Source organism: Danio aesculapii, chromosome 1 (assembly GCF_903798145.1).
Source record: "Danio aesculapii chromosome 1, fDanAes4.1, whole genome shotgun sequence".
Taxonomy (NCBI): Eukaryota; Metazoa; Chordata; class Actinopteri; order Cypriniformes; family Danionidae; genus Danio; species Danio aesculapii.
In genome coordinates, this window is record NC_079435.1 from 4,496,150 (window position 1) to 4,523,721 (window position 27,572).

At 39.6% G+C, this 27,572-nt stretch overlaps 1 protein-coding gene across 1 annotated transcript; it reads left to right on the top strand.

The window, feature by feature from the left end:
- Window positions 1-1,068: 1,068 nt before the first annotated feature.
- Window positions 1,069-23,775, top strand: samd1b (sterile alpha motif domain containing 1b). Its single transcript, XM_056455911.1, has 7 exons — window positions 1,069-2,235; window positions 7,844-8,111; window positions 13,970-14,052; window positions 14,812-14,872; window positions 17,523-17,613; window positions 19,927-20,044; window positions 22,602-23,775. The coding sequence occupies exons 1-7, from the start codon at window positions 1,129-1,131 to the stop codon at window positions 22,749-22,751; spliced, it is 1,878 nt and encodes a 625-aa protein (XP_056311886.1). The 5' UTR covers window positions 1,069-1,128; the 3' UTR covers window positions 22,752-23,775.
- The last annotated feature ends 3,797 nt before the right edge of the window (window positions 23,776-27,572 follow it).

A 27,572-nucleotide genomic window follows, 5' to 3' on the forward strand; every position in this document is an offset into this window, starting at 1 on the left:
AGATGTGATCGGTGATCATATTCATATTGAAACACTTGTGAATTTGCTGAGCAGTTTATATGCTTGCATTATAAGTGTACCTATTCTTGGATTTTCTTAATCATTACACAGATGTACAGAGAAATCATGAGATGAAAGAACTCTCGTATTCTCATACCGCTACACATGCACCAATATGTTTGACGCTTGATAACTAATGTAGATGAGGAAGGCAATACTACACTCGAAAAACAAAATGCTGGATTAATTGAAGCTAAATTAGGGAAAATGTGGACAAACTCCAAACTTGGGTTAAATTTAGAATTTAAATTGAATTACAAGTGAATGGAGTGGTTTGTTTTGTCCATTTACACCCAAATTTAGGTTGAAATAACCCAGAATTTTTAAGAGTTCAGGTTTTTTCACATAGTAATATCTGTATTTCTTTGTTTCAAATGTTTCAGACATTTAAATGTGTACACTTAGATGAGTTTTTATCCATTTGCAGGTGGATATAGCGGTTTCTGAAGGTAAGCTTTACATCTGGGTCTGTTGTGCTGTTTGCACTAATTACTGCAGTACTATTTTACATCAGTTTATAATGTCGTCTATATACATTCTACAGTTTGTGATTTGGGCTCCTTTTTAACTTTTTATTCATCTATTAAGCTAAAACCTATAGATTATATGTGCAATATAAAACGCAGAGGTGTATTTTTGTTTCAGTTGATGTTAGCAGCTGGCACTGACGAGAGGAGTTATAAAATAGATTCACCTAGTTTAGTGTGAAGCCATCTGTCGTCTAACCTTTAAATACAGATGCGTTATTGAATGTGATTTAAATTAAGATCTAGAGATTGCAAATGAACAATCTGTTGCTGTAGGTGTAACGAGCTGCAGTGCGAGCGCAAACAAAAGCCCGTCGACGAGGTGCGCAAAACGTCTAACTCCGCCATACCACCTTAAATAAGCGCCGCTCATCGGCGCAGAGCGTAGCGGATGGTTCTCTTCGCAAGTAGTCCACCTTAAGCGCACATAGTGGGTAAACGCAGGCGTAGAGCGAGGCTTCCGCTTCATTCCCAGCCGGGCTCAGAGCGGATCACTTCGGAGGCAAGAGAGAGAAGCGCTCGGCCGAACCAGTACGCAAACATGTCGGAACCAAAATACCAAGAGTGGATCCTGGAGACCATCGACTCTCTGCGCTCAAGAAAAGCCAGACCGGACCTGGAGAGGATTTGCCGGATGGTTCGAAGGAGACACGGGTCAGACCCGGACCAAACCAGGGCTGAACTAGAAAAACTGATCCAGGAGCAAACTGTGCTGAAAGTTAGCTACAAGGGATCCATCTCGTACAGGAACGCAGCTAAAGTGCAGAGAAAATGCAGAAAGAGACCTGAGCAAACCACCGACAGCAGCAGCGGCAGCGGCGAGTCAGTGGCAGAACAAACCAAACACGCCGCTTTCAGAAACACCGGCGACAGCAGCGCGCTCAGCCTCACGGACCAGGAGGAGGAGGAGTGCGGGGACAAGGAGCCCGAGGAGCCGCGGGTGAGCCCCAGTCCTGACCCCCTGCTTCAATCCTCGCCCTCCACTCTCGAAAAGGAAGACAAGATTTTACCACCACATAGCGGAAACAGTTTGGTTAGTTGTGGCGCAACGGGCTGCTCTGCCGGGAGCGACAAAGCAAGTGCATCGAAAGAGCGGAGATCAGTGTCCGCGGCGGGGGGAGGCGGCTCTGGCCCCCTCGATGCTTCAAGTGCCGAAGGAGAAGAGATGTTGAGCGCGGGCCACGAGGGCACTGATGAGGAGGAGAAGAAGGAGCAGAAAACTTGCTCGAGCGTCAGTTCGCCTCAGAAAAACAGGCTCTCTGCGTCCTCCAAACTCAAGCTGGGGGTGAAGGGCTCCGTTGTGCGCTGTTCCGAGTCCCCGGAGGAGAACAGTACCGATCTGGGCGACAGATTAGTGGATGCTGTCCGAAGTATGTCCGAGAGACACCGGGGCTCCGCCGCAACACGGGGCCACACACCGCCAGGGCTGAAAGAGATACTCGACTACCTCTGCACACAGAAAGGGATGCCTGGCGAGAAGCTGACCCGCAACCGCGTTAAAGTGGTGCTGGAGCGCGAGATCGAGAGGGGTCGGCTGCGCAGGACCCGCCTCGGCCATATCACTCTTCCCGCGAGGGGGATGGGGGCGGCCAAGCCGTCCGCGCGACTCCTGAAGAGCGCACTGCAGGACAGACATCTCGCGAAAAAGGTAACTTAATATTTCCAACACGTCCTGCGCAGAGCGCAGCGTTACACCCCGTGTTCATATAAATAAATGATCGTGCTTTGAGAAAAAGCGAAAGAAAAGAGCGCAGGACAAAAAAAAAACAGCCCCGCACCATCTGATTTCCGCTCTTTTCTCGTGTACAAGTGTGCGCCAGAACATCCAAACTGTGCGTGTCTGCGGCAAACACGCCAAACAGCTTGCTCAGAGGTCGTGCTGTGTGCAAACGGTGGGAGAACCGACACCTCAGTGCTGTGCACGGCTCGACACGCAACTGTCTGCGTGCCCTGTTTCACTTCAGATCTCAGCACAAAAGGTGCGGACTCGCGCTCGGCAGCGCCCGCCCGCCCGCTCGCGTGCGTGCGTGCGTGCGTGCGTGCGTGAGTGCGAGACACCGTCGCTTCTCTTGTTCCGCGGGTCTAATAGACAGACAGTCACTTCGCACACAAAAGCGCGCTCGTCGAGAAGCAGGGCGCTGAAACCTTGATGTCAACACGACATCGCTGTCAGTGCGTTTGACAGGCAGGGCCGATGATAATTCAGTGGTAAAGTTGTGCTGGATATTTTTCACTAGGCGGTGTCTGTTAAGTTAGACGCGCTCGGAAAATGTGAAAGGGAGGGGGACCCGAGGCTCGCGTCTGTTTTCTCGGGCGAGCCGTGGCTCTGTGCAATACTTCGGTCATGCGAGGTAAAAGCAGTTGCGATGGCGGAAATTCGCTGCATGACGAGCCACCGCGGAGCGCAGTCTGTGCTTGCGGCTTCTTAGTTCCGTTCTGTGCGGCTCATCCAGTCAGTTTGCGCGATCTGCGTTTATCGTGCGTTGATCAGATTTCTCCAGCACTGTCCCGCTCACTTACAGACTGCTGCCAAATTAATTGTGAACCGCACTGAGTTACTCAATGATCGCAGTTATCTTATCAGCATCGCTGATGAGGTGATCTGTGACTGATGTTTGCTCAGTTTCAGGTTTTGTTGTGTGAAACGGCGCGATTCGCCGCGCGCGGTCCCGCAGATGATGGAGGTCGCGCGCGAGGACGCAGTTATCGGCCGTGAGGGTCGCGCGGTGGCCCTCTTCGTGCTGGAGGCGTACAGAATCAAGAGTTTCTATTTTCTTTCCCTTATTTTGCTACGCCTAATGTGATGTAAGGCACAGTCACGATGCAATCCATTCCAACACTTGAAAATGACTAAAATGCGGGAGAGCAGGGACGAGGAAAACTCATTTAAAAGAAAATGATTTAGTCTAGGGGTTGATTTTGGCTGCTGCTAACTCACAAGTGTGCTCTATCAATGCCAGGTGATGTTTTGTACAAATGTAGAACACTGAAAAAAATTATTCAAAGATGATTCCTTGGATTTACTCAATTTTTTTTATGTTAAGTGGTTGTAAACAATTTATTTGGGCTGAATTTAAACAAACAAATGAAGTTGAACATTATTAAATTTAATTTGTTTGTTTAAATTCAACATAAATAAATTGTTTGCAACAGTTTTGCATGCAACACTTTTATCAGTGAACGACGTCAGTATAATTTACTTTAAATAAAAAGTAAAGGAAGAAACACAACACACAGGTGGGTCAGGAGTAACCCAGCATTAGCTCTAGATTTATATAAATAAACCTGACTGATCTCGCTATTATATAACTACAAACATGTTTTGTTCTTTATCTTCGCCAAAAAATGACATTTTCACTTCAAATTTCAGCTTCATCAAGTGTTTCATAAGCAACCTGACAGCACAAACTTGATTTGTTTATATTGTTGTTTGCATGGAAACACTGTAAAGTTATTAATGGACGTGTAAAAGCTAAGGTATACGGCTAATAGCAGCGGGACAAAAGTAACAAGAGAAACTTTCATCCTAACAGGAACTTCAGCCATGATTTAAACTAACAAGAGAGGACAAAATAGTAAAAATGAATAAATAACAGAATACCGGTAATAACGTAATAATAACAACAGCAAAAACACCAAAAGAATTAGTAAATAACAAAAAAAATCATGTTAAAAGTAGAAAAAATGAATAAGAGGATTGGAGTTGGTGATGGGTCAAAGATTTAAATGCATTCAGTCAATGGGCAAACTTGAAGCAAGTGAAATAAGTTATAAAGCATTGCCAATTATCACAAAAAGCACCATAACTGGCATATCGAGAACATCTTAATCTTTTCTACCTTCAAAAAGTATCCACAAGACACTGTGAGATACCAGGAGGTTCATTAATGGTTAGTTCACAAATATATCCTGTAGATACGTGACTTTCTTCTTTCAGGTGAATCCAATCTGAGTTACTCTGAAAATGATCTTGGTTCTTTTTTGCTCAACAATGGCAGAGTCCAAAAGAAGCCCAATAATTAGGGCCAGACGGAATCTGCAGACGTTTATTGCAATTTCTGCGGAGAATTTTGGTAGAAATCTGCAGATTTCTGCGGAATTAATTTGGGAGTATAATAACTAAAACCTTAATATGTGAAATAAAAAATAATATCTTTTAACTTTTATTTAATGTTTAAATTGCAAATCCAATTAGATTCACTTTATTTGGTAAACAAAGCAAGTCTCTCATATAATATCTCTACTGAAAGACAGAAAATATTACTGTATAAGCTGTATTGTACACAAATTCGATCAACATTTTCATATTAGTCAATAATAGTACTGTAATTCATTAAAAAACTGAATAAATATTAATTTTCACACATTTACTCAAGCAAATAAACAATTAATGATGGGTTAAAAATCTGCGGAAATCTGCGTGCGCAAATTCCATGTGGGCCTACCAATAATGCACGTCCATCCATAATAATTGTACACAATTAACTACTATACATTGTTTACATCAGTTTATATTACTCCACTATCAGTATTATATATTGTTTACATTCATAGATATTTATATATATATAAATATATACATTTCATAGTTATACTTCTATGTGTATGATGTGAATATTATGTGTATGACATCGCTGTGGATGCCAAAGTAAGAATTTCATTGTGCAGGGAAACTTGTTTCCTTACTGTGCACATGAAAATGAATGGGTGCTCCGGTTTCCCCCACAGTCCAAACACATGTGCTATAGGTGAATTGAATAAACTAAATTGGCTGTAGTGAATGAGTGTGAATGTGAATGTACTGGGTTCCAGCTGTGTAAAACATATGCTGATAAGTTGGTGGTTCATTCCGCTGTGGTGACCCCTGATGAATAAAGGAACTAAGCCGAAGGAAAATGAATGTATACACCATTATATATCTTATTATATATAGATAAGTGGATGGAATTTACAAAGTCAACTCTTGTGGGCTGTCAGTGACAAAACTCTGATGTGAAATCTTTGCTTTTTATTTTCCATAAGCAGAGTTAAAAACCCTGCTGTATATATTTTTTTATAATTTATAATAGGTAATTTCAAGGCCATCTTGTGCACATTAAAGTGACATTAACACACCCGACGCTGTTATTTTGACTTGTCATCCCATAAGCAGGACTTTAATGCAGCATAACGTTTGGGTGAGTGCCATTTTAGTAAACAAAATAAAATGGTGTAAAGCAATTGACCAACATGTTAGAGTATTTGATAACACTTATAACGTCTATTAATGTAGAGTTAATGCTTAACAGATTTCACTATTTGCTAATGCTTAACCAGGGTTTCTGCAGATATCATAGTCAAATTTAAGACTTTTTAAGACCTTTTTAAGACCATTAAGTATTACATTTAAGACCTATATCACATTATAAAAAAACACGCACTCACATAAAGAGAAAATGCTAAATCCCCAAATTAGTGGTCAAATAAATGTATTCAAATTGACCAGTACTGAAGACAGGTTAGATGCACCATAAACAACAGAAAAAACAAACAAACATCTTAAGGCTGATTTATACTTCAGCCTGGCGCTGCATCGCGCACCTCACGAAACGGACGAGGCTTTAATACTTGACGTGTTCGCCGTTGAGATATTCTTTTAAATGACAGGCAGTGATCAAAAGAAACAGATAGTAAAATCAGACGGATAAACAGAGAAGTAGAAAGTTTCTGGAACTACGTCATATCATTAATATCATTGAAGATTTTTATACTAATTGTTTTTTTTATAATTAATTTTATAACCATTCAAGATTTTTTAAATCAAACCTTGATTTATCACTTGCTTTTGTTCATATCTCAGACAGTTCTACCTATTAAAGTCAAATATTAATGGGAACAGAACATGGGTCGCTCTACAACTATATTTTTTATTATGGCAAGAATAAAGCAAAAAAAAAAAAGTACACTTACTAAAAATACAGATTTTTTTATTTTGCCCACTCACACATTACTGTCTGGCTAGGTTCTATGTACAGTATAAGCAAAAAAGGCAATAATAGTCCAACATTCCATTCCTAAAGCCTAGAAATTGGGCATCAGTGTATTGTACATAACTGACAGGTCATTGCCCCTCTGCCCTTATTGGCTGAAGTGCCCCTCTCAGCCTGTACACTCCCCCCCTCCCCCTCAGCGATATTTTCGCAACCGTCAAACCCTCCTCCACCCCCCACTCTGCGTGAATCTCGCGACTGTCAACCCCCTCCTCCCCATCCCACTTAGCGGGATTCTTGCGACCGTCCAACACACCCCCCACTTAGCGTGATTCAAATAGCGTGATTTTCACAACCGCTACCATATATACCATATATATGTGTGTGTGTGTGAATAAATAAAGGTTTAAATAAGCATTTTATACAAACAACTGTGCCAAATATTTGGCAAAAGTGGCCCACATTTGCCATATTTTCTCTGGGCCACTATGGCTCAAATCCACATTAGCCATAGCTTACTGTGCCGAATATTTGTAAAAAGTGGTCCACATATGTTTTAAGATAACTGGGCCACATTTTCCATATCTTCTCTGGCCACTATAGGCTAATGGCTGCATTAGTCAGAGTTTATCGTGCCGAATATTTGCCAAATGTGGTCCACATATGTTCTAAAATAACTGGGCCACATTTGACATATTTTCTCTGGGCCACATTAGGCTCACAGCCGCAATAGCCAGAGCTTACTGTGCCTAACATTTGCCAAAAGTGACACACATATGTCTTAAGATAACTGGGCCACATTTGCACTTACACATGAGAGCCACTTTAGGTTTAGACCCAGATTACCCTTAAATGACTATGCCACATTTTTGCCAACTGTGGCCCACATTTGTCCTCCATCATTTGGGCCAAATTGACCATTTTCCACATGGGCCACATTAGGCTCACATTCAGGTTACATTTTGCCATATGTGCCAAATCTTTGCCTCAAATGGCTCATATATGAATTTAAATCTTTGGCCCCCCTTTGTCATTGTACTGTTGGGCCACTTCAGGCTCACATTCATTTTGTCTGGGTTGAAGGAATACCACCAGTGCTGCATAACTGCCTAATTTGACCCACATTCGTATGCTATCTGGGCACCTACGAGTTCTGCTGCTGAGAAACATGTAAAGGCAACATTTTCAGTTTTAGTGAACTAACCCTTTATTGCTTTCTAAGGCCTCCTGTTGGTCGAAAGTCCACAAGTGTCTTCTGAAATGGTGTTTCTCTGCTTGTGTTGTCAGGAAGAGGTGAAGGATGAAGACGGGATGGAGGTGGAGAGTGAGGGAAACGGCACAGAGGAGCAGACAGCGGAGGATCTCCCCGAAACTGTCCCTGATGAAGATGGGAAAACTAGCAATGAGCCGCCGTCACCCGAGATGGAGGCCGAGTCTGATCGTGCCACCAGATCGCCCATGATGACATGTGAAGGGGAAACCCAGAGTTCATCATCTCTGCAGCTGTCAAACCACTGCTCCATACTGCAGCAGGCAGACGTGGGTGGAAGTCAAGGTATTGCTGCTTCTCGTAGTGGAAAACATTGTTTGTTTGGTTTATTGTTTGTATAACACAGTTTAAGCCAAGTTGAAAAATGACACGGAAAATGCTAATCGATTTGATGTCAACTGACTAGATATCAAAATGACATCCAAAACACTTTAAAGATGGTGTCCAAAACACATCAAAAATGAATGACAGGACAGTCCTGTTATCAATTTTAATGTGTTTTTGGACGCCGATATTAGATGTCAATTTGACGTCTTTTTGACATCAAGGTAGTTTACCTGCATTGTAGGGATATACGTTGGAACACAGGCTCATTCTGAAAACGTAGTCCTGTGGATGTTTCCGGAGACCGCTAATTATGTAGCTGGATATACGTATGGCTGCATTTCATTTTTTTAAACGAACGATACGGTGCGGTATGACGCCGTTTCTTTTCGCGCTTACCGGCTGACCGCTTACCTCAGTGTGGAGGGCTTTCCCGCTGCAACCAGTTTGTCCAGTTAGCTCGTCATGTTCGTCGGCGGACTTGAGACGCAGAGAGGAGATGACCACGACGACAACGAGTCCGTGGAAGAGCGGGTCCAGAAATCAGGTAAAACAAAAACAGAATCCAAAGAATAAGTGAATAACAAGGTGAGAATGTGGTAAAATCCGAAAACACGGTAAAAATCAGACGAGGGCTTTTCTTTTTCTGGACAGCTTTTGTAAATTGTTGGTTGGGTTTAGGCACGTTAGTGGGTGGGCGGATCAATTGATAAAATTGGTTGGGGTTTAGGGAAGGAGGAGGGTGGGTCAGTCGATTGGTCGGCCGGCCAGTCAGTCAGACAGACGTTCGGTCGACAGCGGCCGCTGGTGGGTTTACGCGAGAACAGCGGGCGCGAACGGCACTCGTGAGACAAAATATGTACCTCCCGGGACGTATTTCGCGGTCTCCAGAAATGTGCAGAATGAGCCTGGGTTGGATATATTACATTTGGAAATTATAATTGAAGCTTTAAGATGAATACAAGTTTTCTAATATTACAATACTTTTTTTGTGACGGTATTTTGGTGGTCAAAAGGGCATCAGTGTGAGGATGTCAAATAGACGTCAAGGTTTTGACGTCAAATCGACTGACATTATTGACGTGTTTTTTGACGTCATGCTTGATGTTAATTTGATTTCGTTTTGGCATTAAGGTGGTTTACATGCATTGTAGGGACACAAAATCCAGTGTAAATGTAAAGCTTTTAGATGAACACAATTTTTCTGTTATTATAATATGTTTTGTTTTGGGGTTTTTTAGTGGTCAAAGGGGCATCAATGTGTGGATGTCAAATAGACGTCAAGGTTTTGGCATCAAATCGATTGACATGTTTGACGTGTTTTTTGATGTCAGTTGGATTTTATTTTGTCATTAGGTTGGTTTACATGCTGTGTAGGGACATCCGGTGTAAATTTGAAGCTTTGGTGGCTCAGTGGTTAGCACGATCGCCTCACAGCAAGAAGGTCACTGGTTCAAGTCCCGGCTGGGTCAGTTGGCATTTCAGTGTAGAGTCTGCATGTTCTCCCCGTGTTGGCGTGGGTTTCCTCCGGGTGCTCCGGTTTCCCCCGCAGTCCAAACGCATGTGCTATAGGTGAATTGGATAAACCAAATTGGCCGTAGTGTATGTGTGTGAATGTGAGTGTGTATGGGTGTTTCCCAGTACTGGGTTGCGGCTGGAAGGGCATCCACTGTATAAAACATATGCTGGAAAAGTTGGCGGTTCATTCCGCTGTGGAGGCCACTGATTAATAAAGGGACTAAGACGAAAAGGAATGAATGAATGAATGAATATGCTTTGTGTCATTATTTTGGTGGTCAAAAGGGCATCAGTGTGTGGATGTCAAATAGACGTCAAGGTTTTGACATCAAATCCTTTGACATTTTTGACGTCACGCTTGATGTTAATTTGATTTATTTCTGGCATTAAGGTGGTTTACATGCATTGTAGGGACACAAAATTTGGTGTGAATTTGGTGGTCTAAATGACATCAATGTATGGATGTCAAAGGGATGTCAAGGTTTTGACATCAAGTAGATAAGCATTTTTGACAACATTCTCATTTTCCTTTGGTTTAATCCCTATATTTATTTAACACACGCGCTATAGGGGAATTGAATAAGCTAAATTGCCCGTTGTGTGTGTGTGTGTGTGTGTGTGTGTGTGTGTGTGTGTGTTTGTAAATGAGTGTGTATGGCTGTTTCCTAGTATTGGGTTGCAGCTGGAAGGGAATCTGCTGCATAAAACATATGCTGGAATAGTTGGCGGTTCATTCCACTGTGGTGACCTCTGAAATAGAGACTAAGCCAAAGGAAAATGAATGAATGACAAATACTATGGAAGTAACCAGCTGTTTTTTTCCCCCAGCATTCTTCAGAATATCTTCTTCTATGTTTAAATCATCTCTTATCCTTTGAATGATCTCTTTAATATGCTTTATATATGCTTCTATACACTTACAGGCTAGAAAATATACTCCATTTAAATTAGAATGAAGCGAGCCACACTTTACAGGAAGTTGAATTGAAATGACAGGAAGTGGAACGGAGCCCTGCACACTAAATAAAGTGTTGATCTAATTCAGACTTTCCCAGAGATGATAAATTCTACAAATATTTTTGCGCCGTCTTTTTAATAAGCTCAGGCAATAGTTTATCCACTGGGGAAGCCCTTCTGGATTATGGAGTGGAGCTTTAAAATTGCCAGACATACCTGTGAGCAACTCATTAAATATTTTAAAGCGATGGAGGATGATTATGTGGACTTTCTGAAGGGGCTGTGTGTACATGTAAGAGTTTGTTCAGGCTGAAAAATATAGGATTTGTTTTATGCATTCAGTATTCAAGAGTAATGAATGCAGTGCAAAAATCAACCCAGGCTTATTCTGAAAACGTAGTCCCGTGGACGTTTCTGGAGACTGCGAATTATGTAGCCGGAGGTACGTATGGCTGCATTTCGTTTTTTAAGCGAACACTGTGGGGCAGTATGACGCTCTTCCTTTTAGCGCTTGCCGGCTTACCTTTGTGTGGAGGGCTTTCCCGCTAATGTCTAATCATCTTGTTTAATCCCACCCCTTTTCGCAGCAACGCATGACAGAATTTCGCACACACAAAGCCCAGTGTGACCATAGCTTAAGTTGGCGGTTCATTCACCCCTGATTAATAAAGGGACTTAGCCGAAAAGAAAATGAATGAATTTTTGTGTTCAATAAACAGGTTTGGAATCCCGTGAGGGGATTAAATTATGCATAAATGATGATTGGGGTGAATTAAAAATACACATTATTTAATTTATTTTCATATTTTCATTCTCATCTATTTGTAAACCTTTATGAATTTCTTCTGTTGATGACGAGAAGAGTTTTTGCAATAAAGAGTTTACGGTACCCATTGACTTCTAAAGTACTCTGAAAATCAATGGGTACCATCAAACAGCATTCTTTAAAATATCTTCTTTTGTGTTCAACAGAACAAAGAAACAGTGAGTAAATGATGACAGAGATTCAATTTCTGGGTAAACTTCCCCTTTAATGCTTTGGACATTACTTGACCCAGAAGGAATTATAGCTGAAGATGCTGAATAACCGTTTCTAGCTGATGCAAAAGTGTTCAATGTGCAAGTAAAGGGTATTTCTGAATGCAGAAGAAGTTTTAAAGTGGACCTATTATGCCCCTTTTTACAAGATGTAAAATAAGTGATGTCCCTAGAGTGTGTGTGTGAAGTTTCAGCTCAAAATAGCACAGAAATAACATATTATAACTCTCTGAAACTCCCCCTTTTGATCCTAATTGTGCCGATTTGGTGACTGTCGCTTTAAATTCAAATGAGATCATGCTCTTTGCAAAGAGGGCGGAGCTACAAATGCATGTGTGTCAGCATAGTGGCAGATTCAAAATCAAGACTAATGTCCTATGCTAATGAGGGAGAGATGGTCACTAGTGGGCGGAGCTTTCCCCCTCTGATGACATACAAAGGGAGATTAAATAATTAATAAATGTTTCCTATTAGAAGCTGATTATATTGACTGTGCTTAACCCCTTATAAAAGTGATTTTTGCTTAATAGGTGTCCTTTAAAACAATTTCTAACAAATTTAACGGATTAATCAATACTTAAATTAATATTTAATTTTCATTGTTTAATTTTCATTTTTTTATTTTAATTCTAATTTAAAAAAATTACGTTTTGTTTACTGTATTATAATAATGTAAAATGTTATTTTTAGGTTGCTTTTTTAAACCCCAAAATTAGTAAGGGATTTTATTGTGTAATACTGAAAACCCCGTCTCACCCACAGCGCTAAAAATGGAGATTTCCACAAGTATGTTTCATCACTGACTAAAGAGGATCTTAATTGTGTCGTTTTTGTGACTGTCGCTTTAAATACAAATGAGATTGTTCTCTTTTCAAAAGAGGGCGGAGCTACAAATGCAACCCAGGCTCATTCTGAAAACGTACCTCTGTATACATTTCTGGAGAGCGCCAAATACATCCCAGGAGCTACGTTTTTTGCAGTTTTTGTTTTCGTGAATCCACCAGAGGCCGCTGTGTATGCTTTTTGAGATGTCAAATTTCTCTCATGACTGCCATTCGCGCCTGCTGATCTCACGTAAATCCACCAGATGTTGCTGTCGACTGACTGACTGACCCACCCTCCTCCTTCCCTAAACCCAACCAATAGTGTTTTCAAAAGCACAGATTGACCCGTCTACCCACTTCCCTTAACCTAACCAACAATTTTAAACAGCAATCCAGAAAAAGAAAAGCCCTCGCCTGATTTTTACCACGTTTTCAGATTTTACCACATTTTCACCTTGTTATTTACGTGTTTACTTTAATTTTTGGATTATGTTTTTGTCTTACCCGCTTTCTGGAACTTTTCCTCGCCGAACTCGAAACCCACCATCGTGGTCAACTTCCCCCCGTAGTGTTCATTTTAAAAATTAAATGCAGCCATACGTAGCTCTGGCTACATAATTTGCAATCTCCAGAAGCGTATATAGGGCTACGTTTTCAGAATGAGCCCATGTTGTACAAATGCCTGTGTGTGTCCAGCATAGTGGCAGATTCAAAACAGGACTAACATTATTAAAATGTTGGCATCAGTGTGTGAGAGATCTCAAAAAGCATACACAGCAGCCTCTGGTTGATTCACGAAAAACAAAAACTGCAAAAAACGTAGCTCCTGGGATGTATTTGGCGCTCTCCAGAAATGTATACAGAGGTACGTTTTCAGAATGAGCCTGGGTTGCATTTGTAGCTCCGCCCTCTTTTGAAAAGAGCACAATCTCATTTGAATTTAAAGCGACAGTCACCAAAAAGATGGTCACTAGTGGGCGGGGCGTTCCCCCTCTGATGACACGTACAAAGAGAGAATGTCAATCAAAGCGTTTCTGCAGACTATTTTTATGAAGTGTGATTATAAACAATTAAATTAATACATTTTCACCATTAGAAGCTGGTTATATTCACACACTGCTGTCACACAACTGTGTTTAAACCCTTTCTAAAAGTGATTTTTGCACAATAGGTTCCCTTTAAACCCAATTTTTAGGCGTTTTATGGAGTGTTTTCGTTTGCTGCTTTATATGTTAGTCAAGTAGAAAATTAATTGTCCAACAGCTTGTAAAAACAATTTCCTAAACCATGCTCTGCCAAAAGAGCTGGATTTCAGTGCTTGTGTGGGATTTGCAGGTCTTTAGCGCGGCGCTGAATCAGTGTGAACACAGACAGCGGCTCCCTGCAGATGTGCAACAAACCTCTTTATCTCCGTTTGAGATCTTGTGTCATAACCAGAAACGATAGTATTAAAACCTCTCTCTCTCTCTCTCGCACTTTCAGAGCAGACAGTGCGTACTGAAGCTGAGGATTCTGGGACAGAGAAACCCGCAGATCCGTCTGATCAGCGACATCCCAGCGTGGAGGTAAATGACAGGCGGTACAGAGTTTACTGAAAGCCTTAAAGGTTTCAACATCTGAGTTACTTTACCTTTCCCTGTTCTGGTTTAAAGCGCAGAGACGTGCGAGCTGTTCGCTCTTTATTCAGGGGAGTGTGAACAGTCTGGCTCTGTCACAGCACCGCTCTGTTTGGTCTGACGTGTCAGTCAGAGAGATAACGCTGCAAAATATGCTTGTCTGACTTTTTTTCGTCTTATTTCTAGTCCAAATTTCTAAAAATTCCTTAATCAAGAAGCAAGCAAAAAAGGTCTTGTTTTAAGAAATAATATGCCAAAATTAAGTGAGTTTTTCCTAAAAACAAGCTAAATAATCTGCAAATGGAGTAAGTAAAATAATCATGTTTTTCCTTCTGACATAAGATTATTTTGTTTACCTCATTTGCAGATTATTTTTGCTTGTTTTAAGGAAAAACTCACTTAATTTTGACATATTATTTCTTAAAATAAGACGATATTTTGTGCTTATCTAGAAAATGCTTTTTGATTTAAGAATTTTTAGAGGTTTGGGCTAAAACTAGACAAAAAATCTGCGTAAGAAAAGCATTTTTGGCAGTGAAACAAGAAGGGCGGATGAAATGTTTTAGAAAATGTGGCATTTTTCTGATTCTGTTTGGTGGACTTTGTGACACAGACGCTTCACACTTTTCATTCTGGAGTTTGTCATTCTGCCTTTCGCTGTTGTTTAATATTGTGCATCTTTCAATGTTTCCCCTCATTCTCTTGTAGGATCAGATGCTTGTTATGTCAGAGACTGTAAAGGCTCCACCATCGATTCCTATAAGAAACTGTAAGTTATTAAAATAACTCCATTTTGTTATGTTATCTAAAGTGATCATATGATGTCTCTTTTTTTATAATAATTTTTTAGGGGGGTTTTCACCTTTAATTTGGATAGGATAGTGGAGATTATAGACAGGAAAGTATTGGGAGCAGAAAGAGGGGAAGGGTTGGCAAAGGACCTCGAGCCGGGAATCAAACTCGGGTCGCCGTGAGCACAATGGTGCTATATGTCGGCGCACTTAACCACTAGGCTATTGGCGCTGACATCATGTCTCTTTTTACAAGATTTTGAATAAGTCTATGATGTCCCTAAAGTGTGTTTGTGAAGTTTCAGCTCAAAATACCCCAAAATGAATGTTTTATAACTCTTTAAAGCTGCCCCTTTTAGGCTTTGATGCTAATCATGGTGTTTTGGTGACTGTCGCTTTAAATTCAAATGAGATTGTGCTCTTTTCAAGAGGGCGGAGCTATAAACGCCTGTGTGTCAGCATAGGGGCAGATTCAAAAACAAGACATCTTATGCTAATGAGGGAGAGATGGTCACTAGTGGGCGGGGCTTTCCTCCTCTGATGACACGTACAACGGGAGAATGTCAATCAAAGTGTTTCTGCAGACTGTTTTTATGAAGAGTAATTATAAACAATAGAAATAATTAATTTTTACCATTTGAGTCTGGATATATTCACAGACTGCTGCCACACAACTGTGTTTAAACCCCTTATAAAAGTGATTTTGCACAATAGGTTCCCTTTAAAAGTGTTGTATGTACGTTTTTGACTCTCTAAAGAATAAATTGTTTGCAGAAATTTAAGAAATATGCTAATTGAACATGCTTGTTTATCTGAAAAACAATGCTGAAGTCAGATATTCTCCTTTGAAAATATTTCAGCAACCCACGTTGCCTTGGTGGAAAACACAGCAAATATAATTTCTGTTGTTTAGTGTTGTTATAACATTTTCTTACTCGGTTTAACTTAGTAAACACAAAATAGATGAAAATTACACTTGATTATTAATGATAATTGTAAGATTCAGGAGGCAGAGACAGTCCAAAAATAGGTATAGTAGGAGCTTTTAAGTGATTATTTTTCAAACAAAATGTCCCTAAATACTCATACAAACATTATTTTTAGAGATAACGCAATATAACTTGTGTTATTATTCTAAATGGGTTCATTATAGTTCTTCTTTTTAAATAATAGCTTAAAAATATCTTAAAAAAACACAAACTTCACTAAATTAATATGCACAGTATTACCTAGTAGAGTCTTTCTGTCTCAACATTCACCTCGCGTCTGGCTTTTGTACACAGACAGAAACATTGACCTGCACACATACAGTTGAATGATATTACGCTTATTTCACGCGGCCGCCATTTTAAAACACGAAAGCGAGGCTGCGGTTGGAAAAAACCCAGAAGTATAGTATCAGCACTGTAAACATTGCAGTGACATGCTGTGGACTACAAACCTCCAGCTTTTGCCGAGATTTCAAAATGCAGATATGGTGTAAACATCACTTTAATATCATTCAGTTCAGTTTAATTTAAACAATTAAAAGCAATTTAGCATCGAACAACATCACAATCTCTTTCAGAGTAATACGCACAAGTGTCCTCCTAGGCTTCAGTTCATGGCAGCAGGTGGGGAAGCTTCCCTGCTTCAGGCTATGTAACCTGCTGAGCAATAAAACACTGCAGTCCTCTGTAGCACACCCTCGTGATGTCTGTATCAGTGTTGTCCTGGTACTGAAGTTTTTAAAACGTCCAATTCCCGCTAACATCTAAGCGCCGCTGAGCATGCTCATAAACACTGCTGATAGTAAATCAGTAGTGTCAACCATAGTATTCACTAGTGCTCAACAGAAATGACTGTGATTGGCCGTGAAGGTCATCAGTTCACCGCTTTTTACTGAGTGCAAACGCAGATACACAGACATTGGAGGGTTTTAAAGCCGTGAAGATCAGTCGATTCATCAGCGAATCGCTCGTCTGTGTTTGCACTCGGTAAACATCAGTGAACTGATGATCTTCACGGCCAATCACAGTCATTTCTGTTGAGCACGTGAACACAATGGCAAATCAGCACTGTTTAAGAACGCCATCAACAGTGCGACGTTTTTTTTTTTCAGTCCCAAAATTCAGTATCGTGACATGTCTAATATAACGAAAGAATCAGTTCATTAACTTGAGTTTGATAAATGGCATCAAAAATGGGGGTTTGGGAAATGAAAACGTTAGCTAACTAGTGCCATTTCCCTTAACTTAGCTGAAAATGAGGTCCAATATCCCTTTTTATTTTCACTATTCATTCAGAACGGACCTTTGAGTCACTCAGAAGGCGGTGAAAGTATAAATTTGTGTCGATTTCTCTTCGCTGATAAGATATACAGCCAGGTACACAACATTCCTGTGTGACTCAGGTGATACTTCCGGGTTTCTTCCCACCGCAGCCTCGATTTCGCTGTTTAAAATGGCGCCCGCGTGAAATCAGTCCATTGCATTTGTCCACAGTTCCAAGACTGTTGTGGAAAGCAAAGTGCAAGCGTCTACTGTGTCTTAACCAGTCATGCATACAGATTGTTTGTGTTATTTGTAATTTCTGTGTGTGTTGTGTTATTTGTGTGTGATCTATCTGTGTGTGTTGTGTGTCTGTCAGGCTGTAAGCTGGAGGTGGGAGTTTCCTCATGTCTGCTGACTCCCTCTGCTTCTCCAGGAGCAGCTGAAGAACGAGGGATGAACGAAGGAATGTGAGTACCATACAAACAGCAGAGAGAGAGAGAGAGAGAGAGAGAGAGAGAGAGAGAGAGAGAGAGAGAGAGAGAGAGAAAGCGCACAGAGAAAAGGCTTTGTTTAGAGCAGGGTGCCCAAACTTTTTCTTATGAAAGGCCAAAAACCAAACCTGATTAAGAGTGGGGGCCGCATATAAATATATCAGACTGTCATACATTAAAGTTGCCATAGTGATTTTCTAATTTATTAATATTTAAAAGTAAATAGGATAAACATATTGTAGTTGTATTAATATTTATATATATTTTTAACGTTTTATAATGTACTTCTTACAATAAAACTATTCATAACTCAATGAAGTTCAATGCTGATGGAGCCTTTCTCAGTAGCAGAAGTGATCATAGTTGGTAAACTCAGAGTGCAGTGAATGAGAGAATACAACAAATCATTTTTTACAATCCTATTCGCTGAAATAATAAAAGGAAAACTAAGTGATGGTGTTATCAAGACTTTCAGAAACCCCCCAAAAAATAGTGTGAGACTGATAACGACAGAAGAGAAAACAACGTCAAATTTACTGTCCTGCACCCATAGACTCTGCATTACAAACACCTCACACAAGCGGTAATTGACTTTTTGTAATTTGATGCAAAGATGATATAATACATACAGAAATACAGTTGCAATCAGAATTATTAAACCCCCTGAATTATTAGCCCCCCTGTTTATTTTTTCCCCAATTTCTGTTTAACGGAGTGAAGATTTCTTCAACACATTTCTAAACATAATAGTTTAATAACTCATCTCTAATAACTGATTTATTTTATCTTTGTCATGATGACAGTAAATAATATTAGACTAGATGTTTCTCAAGACACTTCTATACAGCTTAAAGTGACATTTAAAGGCTTAACTAGGTTAATTAGGGTAATTAGGCAAGTTATTGTATAAAGATGGTTTGTTTTGTAGACAGTCGAAATAAAAATTAGCTTAAAGGGGCTAATAATATTGACCTTAAAATGGTGTTTAAACAATTAAAAACTGCTTTTATTCTACCCGAAATAAAACAAATAAGACTTTCTCCAGAAGAAAAAATATTATCAGACATACTGTGAAAATTTCCTTGCTCTGTTAAACATCAATTTGGAAATGTTTAAAAAAGAAAAAAAAAATTCAAGGGGGGGCTAATAATTCTGATTATCAGTTCACTGCTCCTCACTGAGTGCAAACACAGATACACAGACATTGGAGGGTTTTAAAGCCGTGAGATCAGTTGATTCATCAGCGGATCGCTCGTCTGTGTTTGCACTCGGTAAACATCGGTGAACTGATGACCTTCACGGCCAATCACAGTCATTTCTGTTGAGCACGTGAACACAATGACAAATCAGTGCTGTTTAAGAACGCATCAACAGTGCGATGTTTTTTTTTCAGTACCGAAATTCAGTATCGTGACATGTCTAATATAACGAAAGAATCAGTTCATTTACTTGAGTTTGAGAAATGGCATCTAAAATGTGTGTTTGGAAAAGAAAACGTTAGCTACTAGTGCCATTTCCCTTAACTTAGCTGAAAATAGGTCCAATATCCCTTTTTATTTTCACTATTCATTCAGAACGGACCTTTGAGTCACTCAGAAGGCGGTGAAAGTATAATTTTGTGTCGATTTCTCTTCGCTGATAAGACAAACAGCCAGCTACACAGTAGCAAATAATATTTGACTAGATATTGTTCAAGACACTTCTATACAGCTTAAAGTGACATTTAAAGGCTTAACTAGGTTAATTAGGTTAACTAGGCAGGTTAGGGTAATTAGGCAAGTTATTGTATAATGATGGTTTTTTTCTGCAGACTATCAGAAAAAATACATAGCTTAAAGGGGCTAATAATATTGACCTTAAAATGGTTTTAAAAAAATTAAAAAAACTGCTTTTATTCTAGCCAAAATAAAACAAATAAGACTTTCTCCAGAAGAAAAATATTATCAGACATACTGTGAAAATTTCCTTGCTCTGTTAAACATCATTTGGGAAATATTTAAAAAAGAAAAAAAATTCAAAGGGGGCTAATAATTCTGATTGCAACTGTACATGTAAATGTACATACTTAAAAAAAAAATCTAGATATTAAAAACTTTCATGGATTTATGAAATGGATTTAGATGCTAATGACCGTTAAAAGTGGCATAACAGTCTTATGAAAAGCGTCCATTCAGAACTATACTGAACAAATTGAATGAAGGTTTTCTTTGCCTGACATTAAATCTGGTTCATTCTGATGGGTTTTCTCTATATGAATACAGACTGATTGATGTTTTGTGTGGTTTTCAGAGGCTTTGTGAAGTCAGAGGCCAGTGAGGTGAGTCCGGTGGACTGGACAGTGGCAGATGTGGCCAGCTACTTCACTGCGGCTGGGTTTCCAGAGCAGGCGCTCGCCTTTAGGACGCAGGTATACTGAACTGTGCTAACTTTTATAAATTGTTGAGCTCATATTATGCTTTTTACACTTTAAGCTTATTTTACTGCATGGTATTGCTGGTTAAGGATTGCTTGCTGGATTCAAAACCATTTTAAAGCTCCAGCAGAAGTTATTATCAATATTAGGTTTCCAAACGCTCTCATACGCCTCAGATGAAGTCCTGAGTTTTATTCGGAGAATGCACATGTCACAAGATGCTGAATTTAAATCATTTCGTTTACATTTAGTCATTTAGCAGACGCTTTTATCTAAAGCGACTTACAAATGAGGAAAGGGAAGCAATTTACACAACTATAAGAGCAGCAGTGAACAAGTGTTATAGACAAGTTTCAGGTGTGTAAAGTCTAAGAAGCAAAGCATTAGAAATGTTTTTTTTTTTTTTGAGAGAGAGAACAGTTAGTGGTATAGCCAGAGAGGCAGTTACAGATTAGGAAGGAAAGTGGAGACTAAATAATTGAGTTTTTAGTCGTTTCTTGAAGACAGCAAGTGACTCTGCTGTTCTGATGTAGTTAGGGAGTTCATTCCACCAACTGGGCTGATTGAATGCGAGAGTTCGGGAAAGAGATTTCTTCCCTCTTAGGGATGGAACCACGAGGCGACGTTCATTCACAGAACGACGTTCATTCCAGAACTGGAGAGCACATAAATCTGCAGAAGTGAGAGCAGATAAGAAGGAGCAAAGCCAGAGGTCGCTTTGTAAGCAAACATCAGAGCTTTGAATTTGATGCGAGCAGCAACTGGCAGCCAGTGCAAACGGGTGAGTAGCGGAGTGACATGTGCTCTTTTGGGTTCATCAAAGACCACTCGTGCTGCTGCGTTCTGAAGCAGCTGAAGAGGTTTGATAGAGTTAGCTGGAAGTTCAGCTAGCAGAGAGTTGCAATAATCCAGTTTGGAGAGAACAAGAGCTTGAACAATGAGTTGAGCTGCATGTTCAGATAGGAAGGGTCGGACCTTTCTGATGTTATAGATTCCATTTCGCTCAAGGAATCTTAAGGACATGATTTAGTTGTGTAATAAATTAGTGGCGTGCAATATTTATAATCCTGGATTATATTTTAATTGTTATTAAGTATCCTATAATTCAAGATATGAAAGGAAATAAAACCCTTCTGTTTTTTATAAAATGCAGCTTAAATATCAACACATGATCATAATCATAATCACGAATGTGAAATTGATTGACAGTTGAACAAAAACAAATGAAGCTAACATTACGTGTGTTGCATTTTAGACACTATTGAATTCAGTGAGATATGTATAAAAACGTTTTGTTGTTGTTGCTTATACTTAAAACGGTGATTTAGCCAGTGATTGAAATAATGGCTTAATAAATAAACAGTGTTACGAACTGAATTACTTTTTTTCAGTAATGAGTAATTAAATAAATGACTGTTTCCTCCATTATAATGCCGTTATCGCTACTGACAAGAAAATGCAACATTATATAATTAATATATAATGTGCAAATGATTTCAATTAAGCACTGTTTATCTGTCTCTAACTGATGATGATTGGCATGTGTGTGTAGGGGCAGGACAACCACATAACTGATGATGATTGACGTGTGTGTAGGGGCGGGACAACCACATAACTGATGATGATTGGCGTGTGTGTTTAGGGGCGGGACAACCACATAACTGATGATGATTGGCGTGTGTGTATGGGCAGGACAACCACATAACTGATGATGATTGGCTTGTGTGTGTAGGGGAGGGACAACCACATAACTGATGATGATTGGCATGTGTGTTTAGGGGCGGGACAACCACATAACTGATGATGATTGGCATGTGTGTTTAGGGGAGGGACAAACACATAACTGATGATGATTGGCATGTGTGTTTAGGGGAGGGACAACCACATAACTGATGATGATTGGCATGTGTGTTTAGAGGCGGGACAACCACATTACTGATGATGATTGGCGTGTGAGTTTAGGGGCGGGACAACCACATAACTGATGATGATTGGCATGTGTGTTTAGGGGCGGGACAACCACATAACTGATGATGATTGGCATGTGTGTTTAGGGGCGGGACAACCACATAACTGATGATGATTGGCATGTGTGTTTAGGGGCGGGACAACCACATAACTGATGATGATTGGCGTGTGTGTTTAGGGGCGGGACAACCACATAACTGATGATGATTGGCGTGTGTATGTAGGGAAAGGACAACCACATAACTGATGATGATTGGCATGTGTGTTTAGGGGCGGGACAACCACATACCTGAGTATGATCAGCTAAAAAGGCGTGATGTAGTTCATTAATGATTATGATAATTCATTAATGATGTAATTGAGTTAGTAACTTAGTAAATAACTAATAACTAATTATTTGAAGTAACATGCCCAACACTGTAGCATGGCGTAATAAATGATCCGTGCTTTAATTCAAGGTGAAAATTCAAAACACATTCTAGAGTGGCTGATACTTTAATATTATATTGCTAATAAAATCACAATAGGAGCACTTTAAGTAGACATGTGTCTCTAAACTTGTCTGAATCTGTATTTCTGACAGGAGATTGATGGGAAGTCCCTTCTTCTAATGCAGAGGAATGATGTGCTGACAGGCCTGTCGATCAGACTTGGCCCCGCCCTCAAGATCTACGAAAGACACGTGAAGGTTTTACAGAAAACACATTTCCAAGATGACGAAGCTTTCTGCTGATAGAGTCACACACTCGTGTATGTATGTGTGTGTGTGTGTGTGTAAATATACATGTATTAGGTCTTATACATGAAAAAGTAACCCGCACATAAATTTAACAATATTTACGTCATACACATAGTCATGCTTACAATGTATATATACTTTCAATCCGTAATCCCATGGCTATTGGAATACAAATATTTTATCTGCAAAAACTGACTGGAATGAACAGAAATAAGCCAGAAGAGGAGTGTGTGGAGAGAAAGAAGACTAAAAGAGAAATATAATGTTTTTTGTGTGTGGTAAGACTGTTTTGAGCAGGTAATGCTGCTCCAATGAATGCCACTGTTTGGGTCGTGACCTTTGACCCTGAATTCATTTCATGAGGTGGATTTCTTCTGCAGAACCTCTTCAGTCCACTAGAGGGCAGAATTTCATTTTTTTATGTAACCTCAAACAAAGACTGGATGTTTTTCCACAGCGAATAATAATAGTTATTTGTTCAGAAACTGTCTGGCTACAGGTCTGGAGATGTACATTCTGATTTGGAAATTTGTTTTTGGATGATGAACTTTTTTGTAATGGTCTTCCTTCAGTGATGGACTACAACTCTGACATTTTAAAACCAAACTGGAGCGTCTACTGTTCTCCCCAGTGTTTCTTGCGTCTTGCATCGTTACGTCAGAAAAGACTGTGTATGTTTATGCAGATCTCCTGCACACAGTCGACTGGGCTAGAGGATCTCCCTTTAAAAGCTGCAAGTGAATTTGACTCTGTTAATCTCGGATTCGCCAGCCATATTGTGGCCCACATGTGGAATATCACCATTGATTACTGGGCAGACGTTTTGTAAATATAGATCATTTGGGTCAAGGTGAAGTCCAAGTTGCGAGGCAATGGAGATATTCCTTCACCAGCATTTGCAGAATGTGTCTGAATGTCCTTAAATGCACAAAGTTTGTAATCTATATATATATCTGTATGTCAACCCATTAGAAATTGCTGTAGTTGCATATCGTCGGGAACAATTTGTGTAAAACAATCAAATAGAAAGGTTCATTAAAAAAAATACTGACTGGAGAGGAAGATGGGGCATTTTGAAGTGCTAATGTTTGTTAACCTGCCCTTTGGCCTCAATGTGTTTTGCATCGTTAAACTAATTGCACATGTAAATGGATCCATCAAGCCTGTAAATGAAACTGTTACTGATTCTGTGCAATAGGTCAGTTTGATTTCAGATTTGAATGTTTTGGCTGACAATTGTAGCACCTCCAATTAATTTATTTCTTTGTATGTTTGTTTGTAAAATAGCATCTTCATCTTTTTATTATATTAATGACTCCCTGTCTACGATACACAGAGGTTCTTTGACTGGTTCTTTTATGGTCTGACATTGTCTTAAAGGGGACATATTATGCAAAAATAATTTTAAAGGGGTTTAAACACAGCTGTGTGTCAGCAGTGTGTGAATATAACCAGCTTCTAATTGAAAAACTTTATTAATTAGAATTTTTATAATCTCACTTTATAAAAAACAGCCTGCAGTAACACTCTCCCTTTGTATGTGTCGTCAGAGGAGGAAAGCCCCATTAGCCCAGGGGGTTTTAAACTGTGGTGGGCGCGAGACATTGAGGCGAGCACTCGAGTAAATAATGATGATGATTTTTATGCGTTCACTAGCAGGAATCTGATTAACGTTAGCTCCACAACTAACAATCAGGCACCTGAAGAGTTAATACGTTCCAGTAAAATATACTCAGATAAAATGGACCGGCTGCTTTTTAAAATGAATGACGGCGAATGAAAGATTAACAGGTAAGCCGTCTGACAAAAAAAGTGCCCGTCTGAATCAAATCAGCAGGATGTCCTTCTGGATCTTTCACTTACTTTGAAGACACTACTGACTATGTTTACATGGACATCAGTTATTAATAAGACAATAATATAATTAAGGTGTTACGTGAAGTGCCAGGCTATTCATGTTTCCTGCAGAGGCTCATGTTATTTTGGGTGTTTCATCCTTAATTTTTCGACTTTACTGCAGTTTCAAGTTTCACTTTCACTCATGAACATTTCATTCACGTCCCCGTGACAAACTGAGTTATTAGATGCGAAGTAAGGACTGGTGGAAGAGTGTTGTTTTAATGGAAAGCAGAATGGAAAGAAAAAATCCCTCCACATTTTGTGGTGTGTGTGTGTGTGTTTGTGCGGTCCTTAACAGCCGCATGTGTGGATCGTGTCACAAAATGCGGCTAAAAGTCCTACATGACGGTAATAGTTTGATTGCGGTGTTTACTTCAATAGTGCCACTAATATCTGCATACTCCACATGTCTTAATTCCATTTCTGTTTAGTTCAGTTATGACTTTAGTCAGATTAAGGTGATCAAAAATCACTGTTTACATAGTAGACTCTTAATCAGAGTATTGTCTTAATCATATTGAAGTATTGTTGCCCATGTAAACATACTCAATGTTCAACACTGTCACCACACTGTCAGGGCTCTGTGGACTTGGCTTTGCGAAGCAGCATTTTCTGTATATACATACATCAAAAGCAAGTAGGTTATGGCTCACGCTTATTGGCAGTGGAAGATGATTTACGGTTAGTCGTGACAGGAATCCAAACACAGATTAGCATGTCGTCTTCACTGAAACAGGCTCAGCCATCCCACTGAATCAGGTAAGCTGTATATTTATGTTTCAATGTAATTAATTCGACACACTTTAAACGCAGCAAGTAATATGTGAATGATGTTTGCACATGCATTATAATTTTGGCTTGAGGGAGGGGTGCCTGGGTGGGGGGCACGAGTGAAATTGGACAAATTTTTTTTTTTTTTTTTTTTGGGGGGGGGGGGGGGGGGGGGGGGGGGGGGTTGTGTGTCCTAACAGTTTGAAAACCCTGTAACAGAATGAAATGTCTGCTACATGTTTTTTTAATCTATGGAATAATGAGAGGAAAATACTTATCTAATGGAAACTACAGGGCACTAGAGGGCGCTGGTGAGACACATAAAGTGTATAACAGGTGAGAAGAAGAAAAGGAAGAGAGTCAGTTTTGTTAGAGGTAACACATGGTTCTTTGAGCCTACTTCAAACTGTTAGTAATTTTGTGAAGTATTAGTTGAGAAACCTGGAGTTTTAAGCTCAACTTAAGGACTTCCATATTGTTTTAATGGTATGATGTCTGATTAATCTTGGACGATTATTCTTGGAGGCCATGATGAAGTTTCATTCATCCATTAACTGAGTTTGAAGAAGTGGATCAACGATTTTTAACGCACTCAATGTTTTTCTTTGTTCAGAAAAGTGGACCATCATCAAACAGTCACTAAGACATTAGTGAACATCTCTACCTTATTAGCATAGGACGATAGTCTTGTTTTTGAATCTGCCACTATGCTGACACACAGGCATTTGTAGATTCGGCCTCTATTAAAAAGAGCACAATCTCAGTTGAATTTAAAGCGACAGTCAGCAAAATGGCACAATGGATATCAAAGCCTAAAAGGGGTAGTTTCAAATAATTATAATACATTGTTTGTGGGGTATTATGAGCTGAAGCTTCACATACACACTCAAGAGACTTAATCAGATACTTATTTCACATCTTGTAAAAAGGGGCATAATAGACCCCGTTTAAGACCACTTGCAATATGAAAAGCTGCAGCTCAATGCAACGCAAAAATACATGTGTTTTTTTGTTGAGGCCCTATTACTATCCTGTCTCTAGATGGAAACAGAATGTCAACAAACCATTAACAATTAGTTGTTGTGTTCTCAAGGATTCTCAGTATCAACAAATGCCCCAAAACTTACCCAGCAAGAATTTATTTGGGTTTAAAAGATATGTAATAAACGTCTAAACAAAGAAATCTTGGCTAAAACAAGTCTTTCTAAAAAAATGCTGGGTTGTCATCGGCGCAAATAGCCTAGTGGTTAAGTGCGCCGACATATAGCACCATGGTGCTCACAGCGACCTGAGTTCAATTCCTGACTCATAGTCCTTTGCCGACCTCTCTGCTCCTAATATTGTCCTGTCTGTAACCTCTACTGTCCTATCCAAATAAAGGAGAAAAAAAATGAATTTGTTTTGGAGACAGAGCTTCTACAGTGCAACAGGATAACAGAGACAGGACAAAAAACAGAGAATAAATATATTTAAAAAAATAGAAGTAGTGAATGCAAATATACAGATTGACAAGTGTATGTACGTGTTTATTACTATATACAACGTTATATGTGCAGCTGTTATGTGCAAATTGGCATGTAAAGTGTGTTGTTAAATAAGTGTATATGTGTATAAAAGTGTATAGCAGTAGTGATGTTGGTTCCACAATTATTATCATCAAGTGTTCATGAGATGGATTGCCTGAGGGAAGAAACTGTTTCTGTGTTGGGCTGTTCTGGTGCGCAGTGCTCTGTAGCGTCGACTAGAATGTAAAAGTTCAAAGAGGCAGTGCGCTGGGTGTGAGGGGTCCAGAGTAATTTTGGCAGCCCTTCTGCCTTCTTCTCTGGATAAGTACAGTTCTTGGGGAGTAGGAAGGGTTGTACCAGTGACCAGTTGTACCAGGGTTGTACCAGTGTACCAGAGTCTTTGGAGATGGTATTTAGTAGCTGAGCTAAACCAGACAGTTATAATAGGTGTCATTTAAATTTAATTTGAAAAAATTAACCCAACATTCGCCCAAATTTGACCCAACATTGGGTTACAACAACTCAGTATTTCTTAGAGTGAAAGCGAAATTTCAATCTGTACATTTGATGACTCTTGTATTTTGATATTATCATTAGACGTCTGGTAGATTTTCATCGACACTCCAAATTTAGCCTGGTT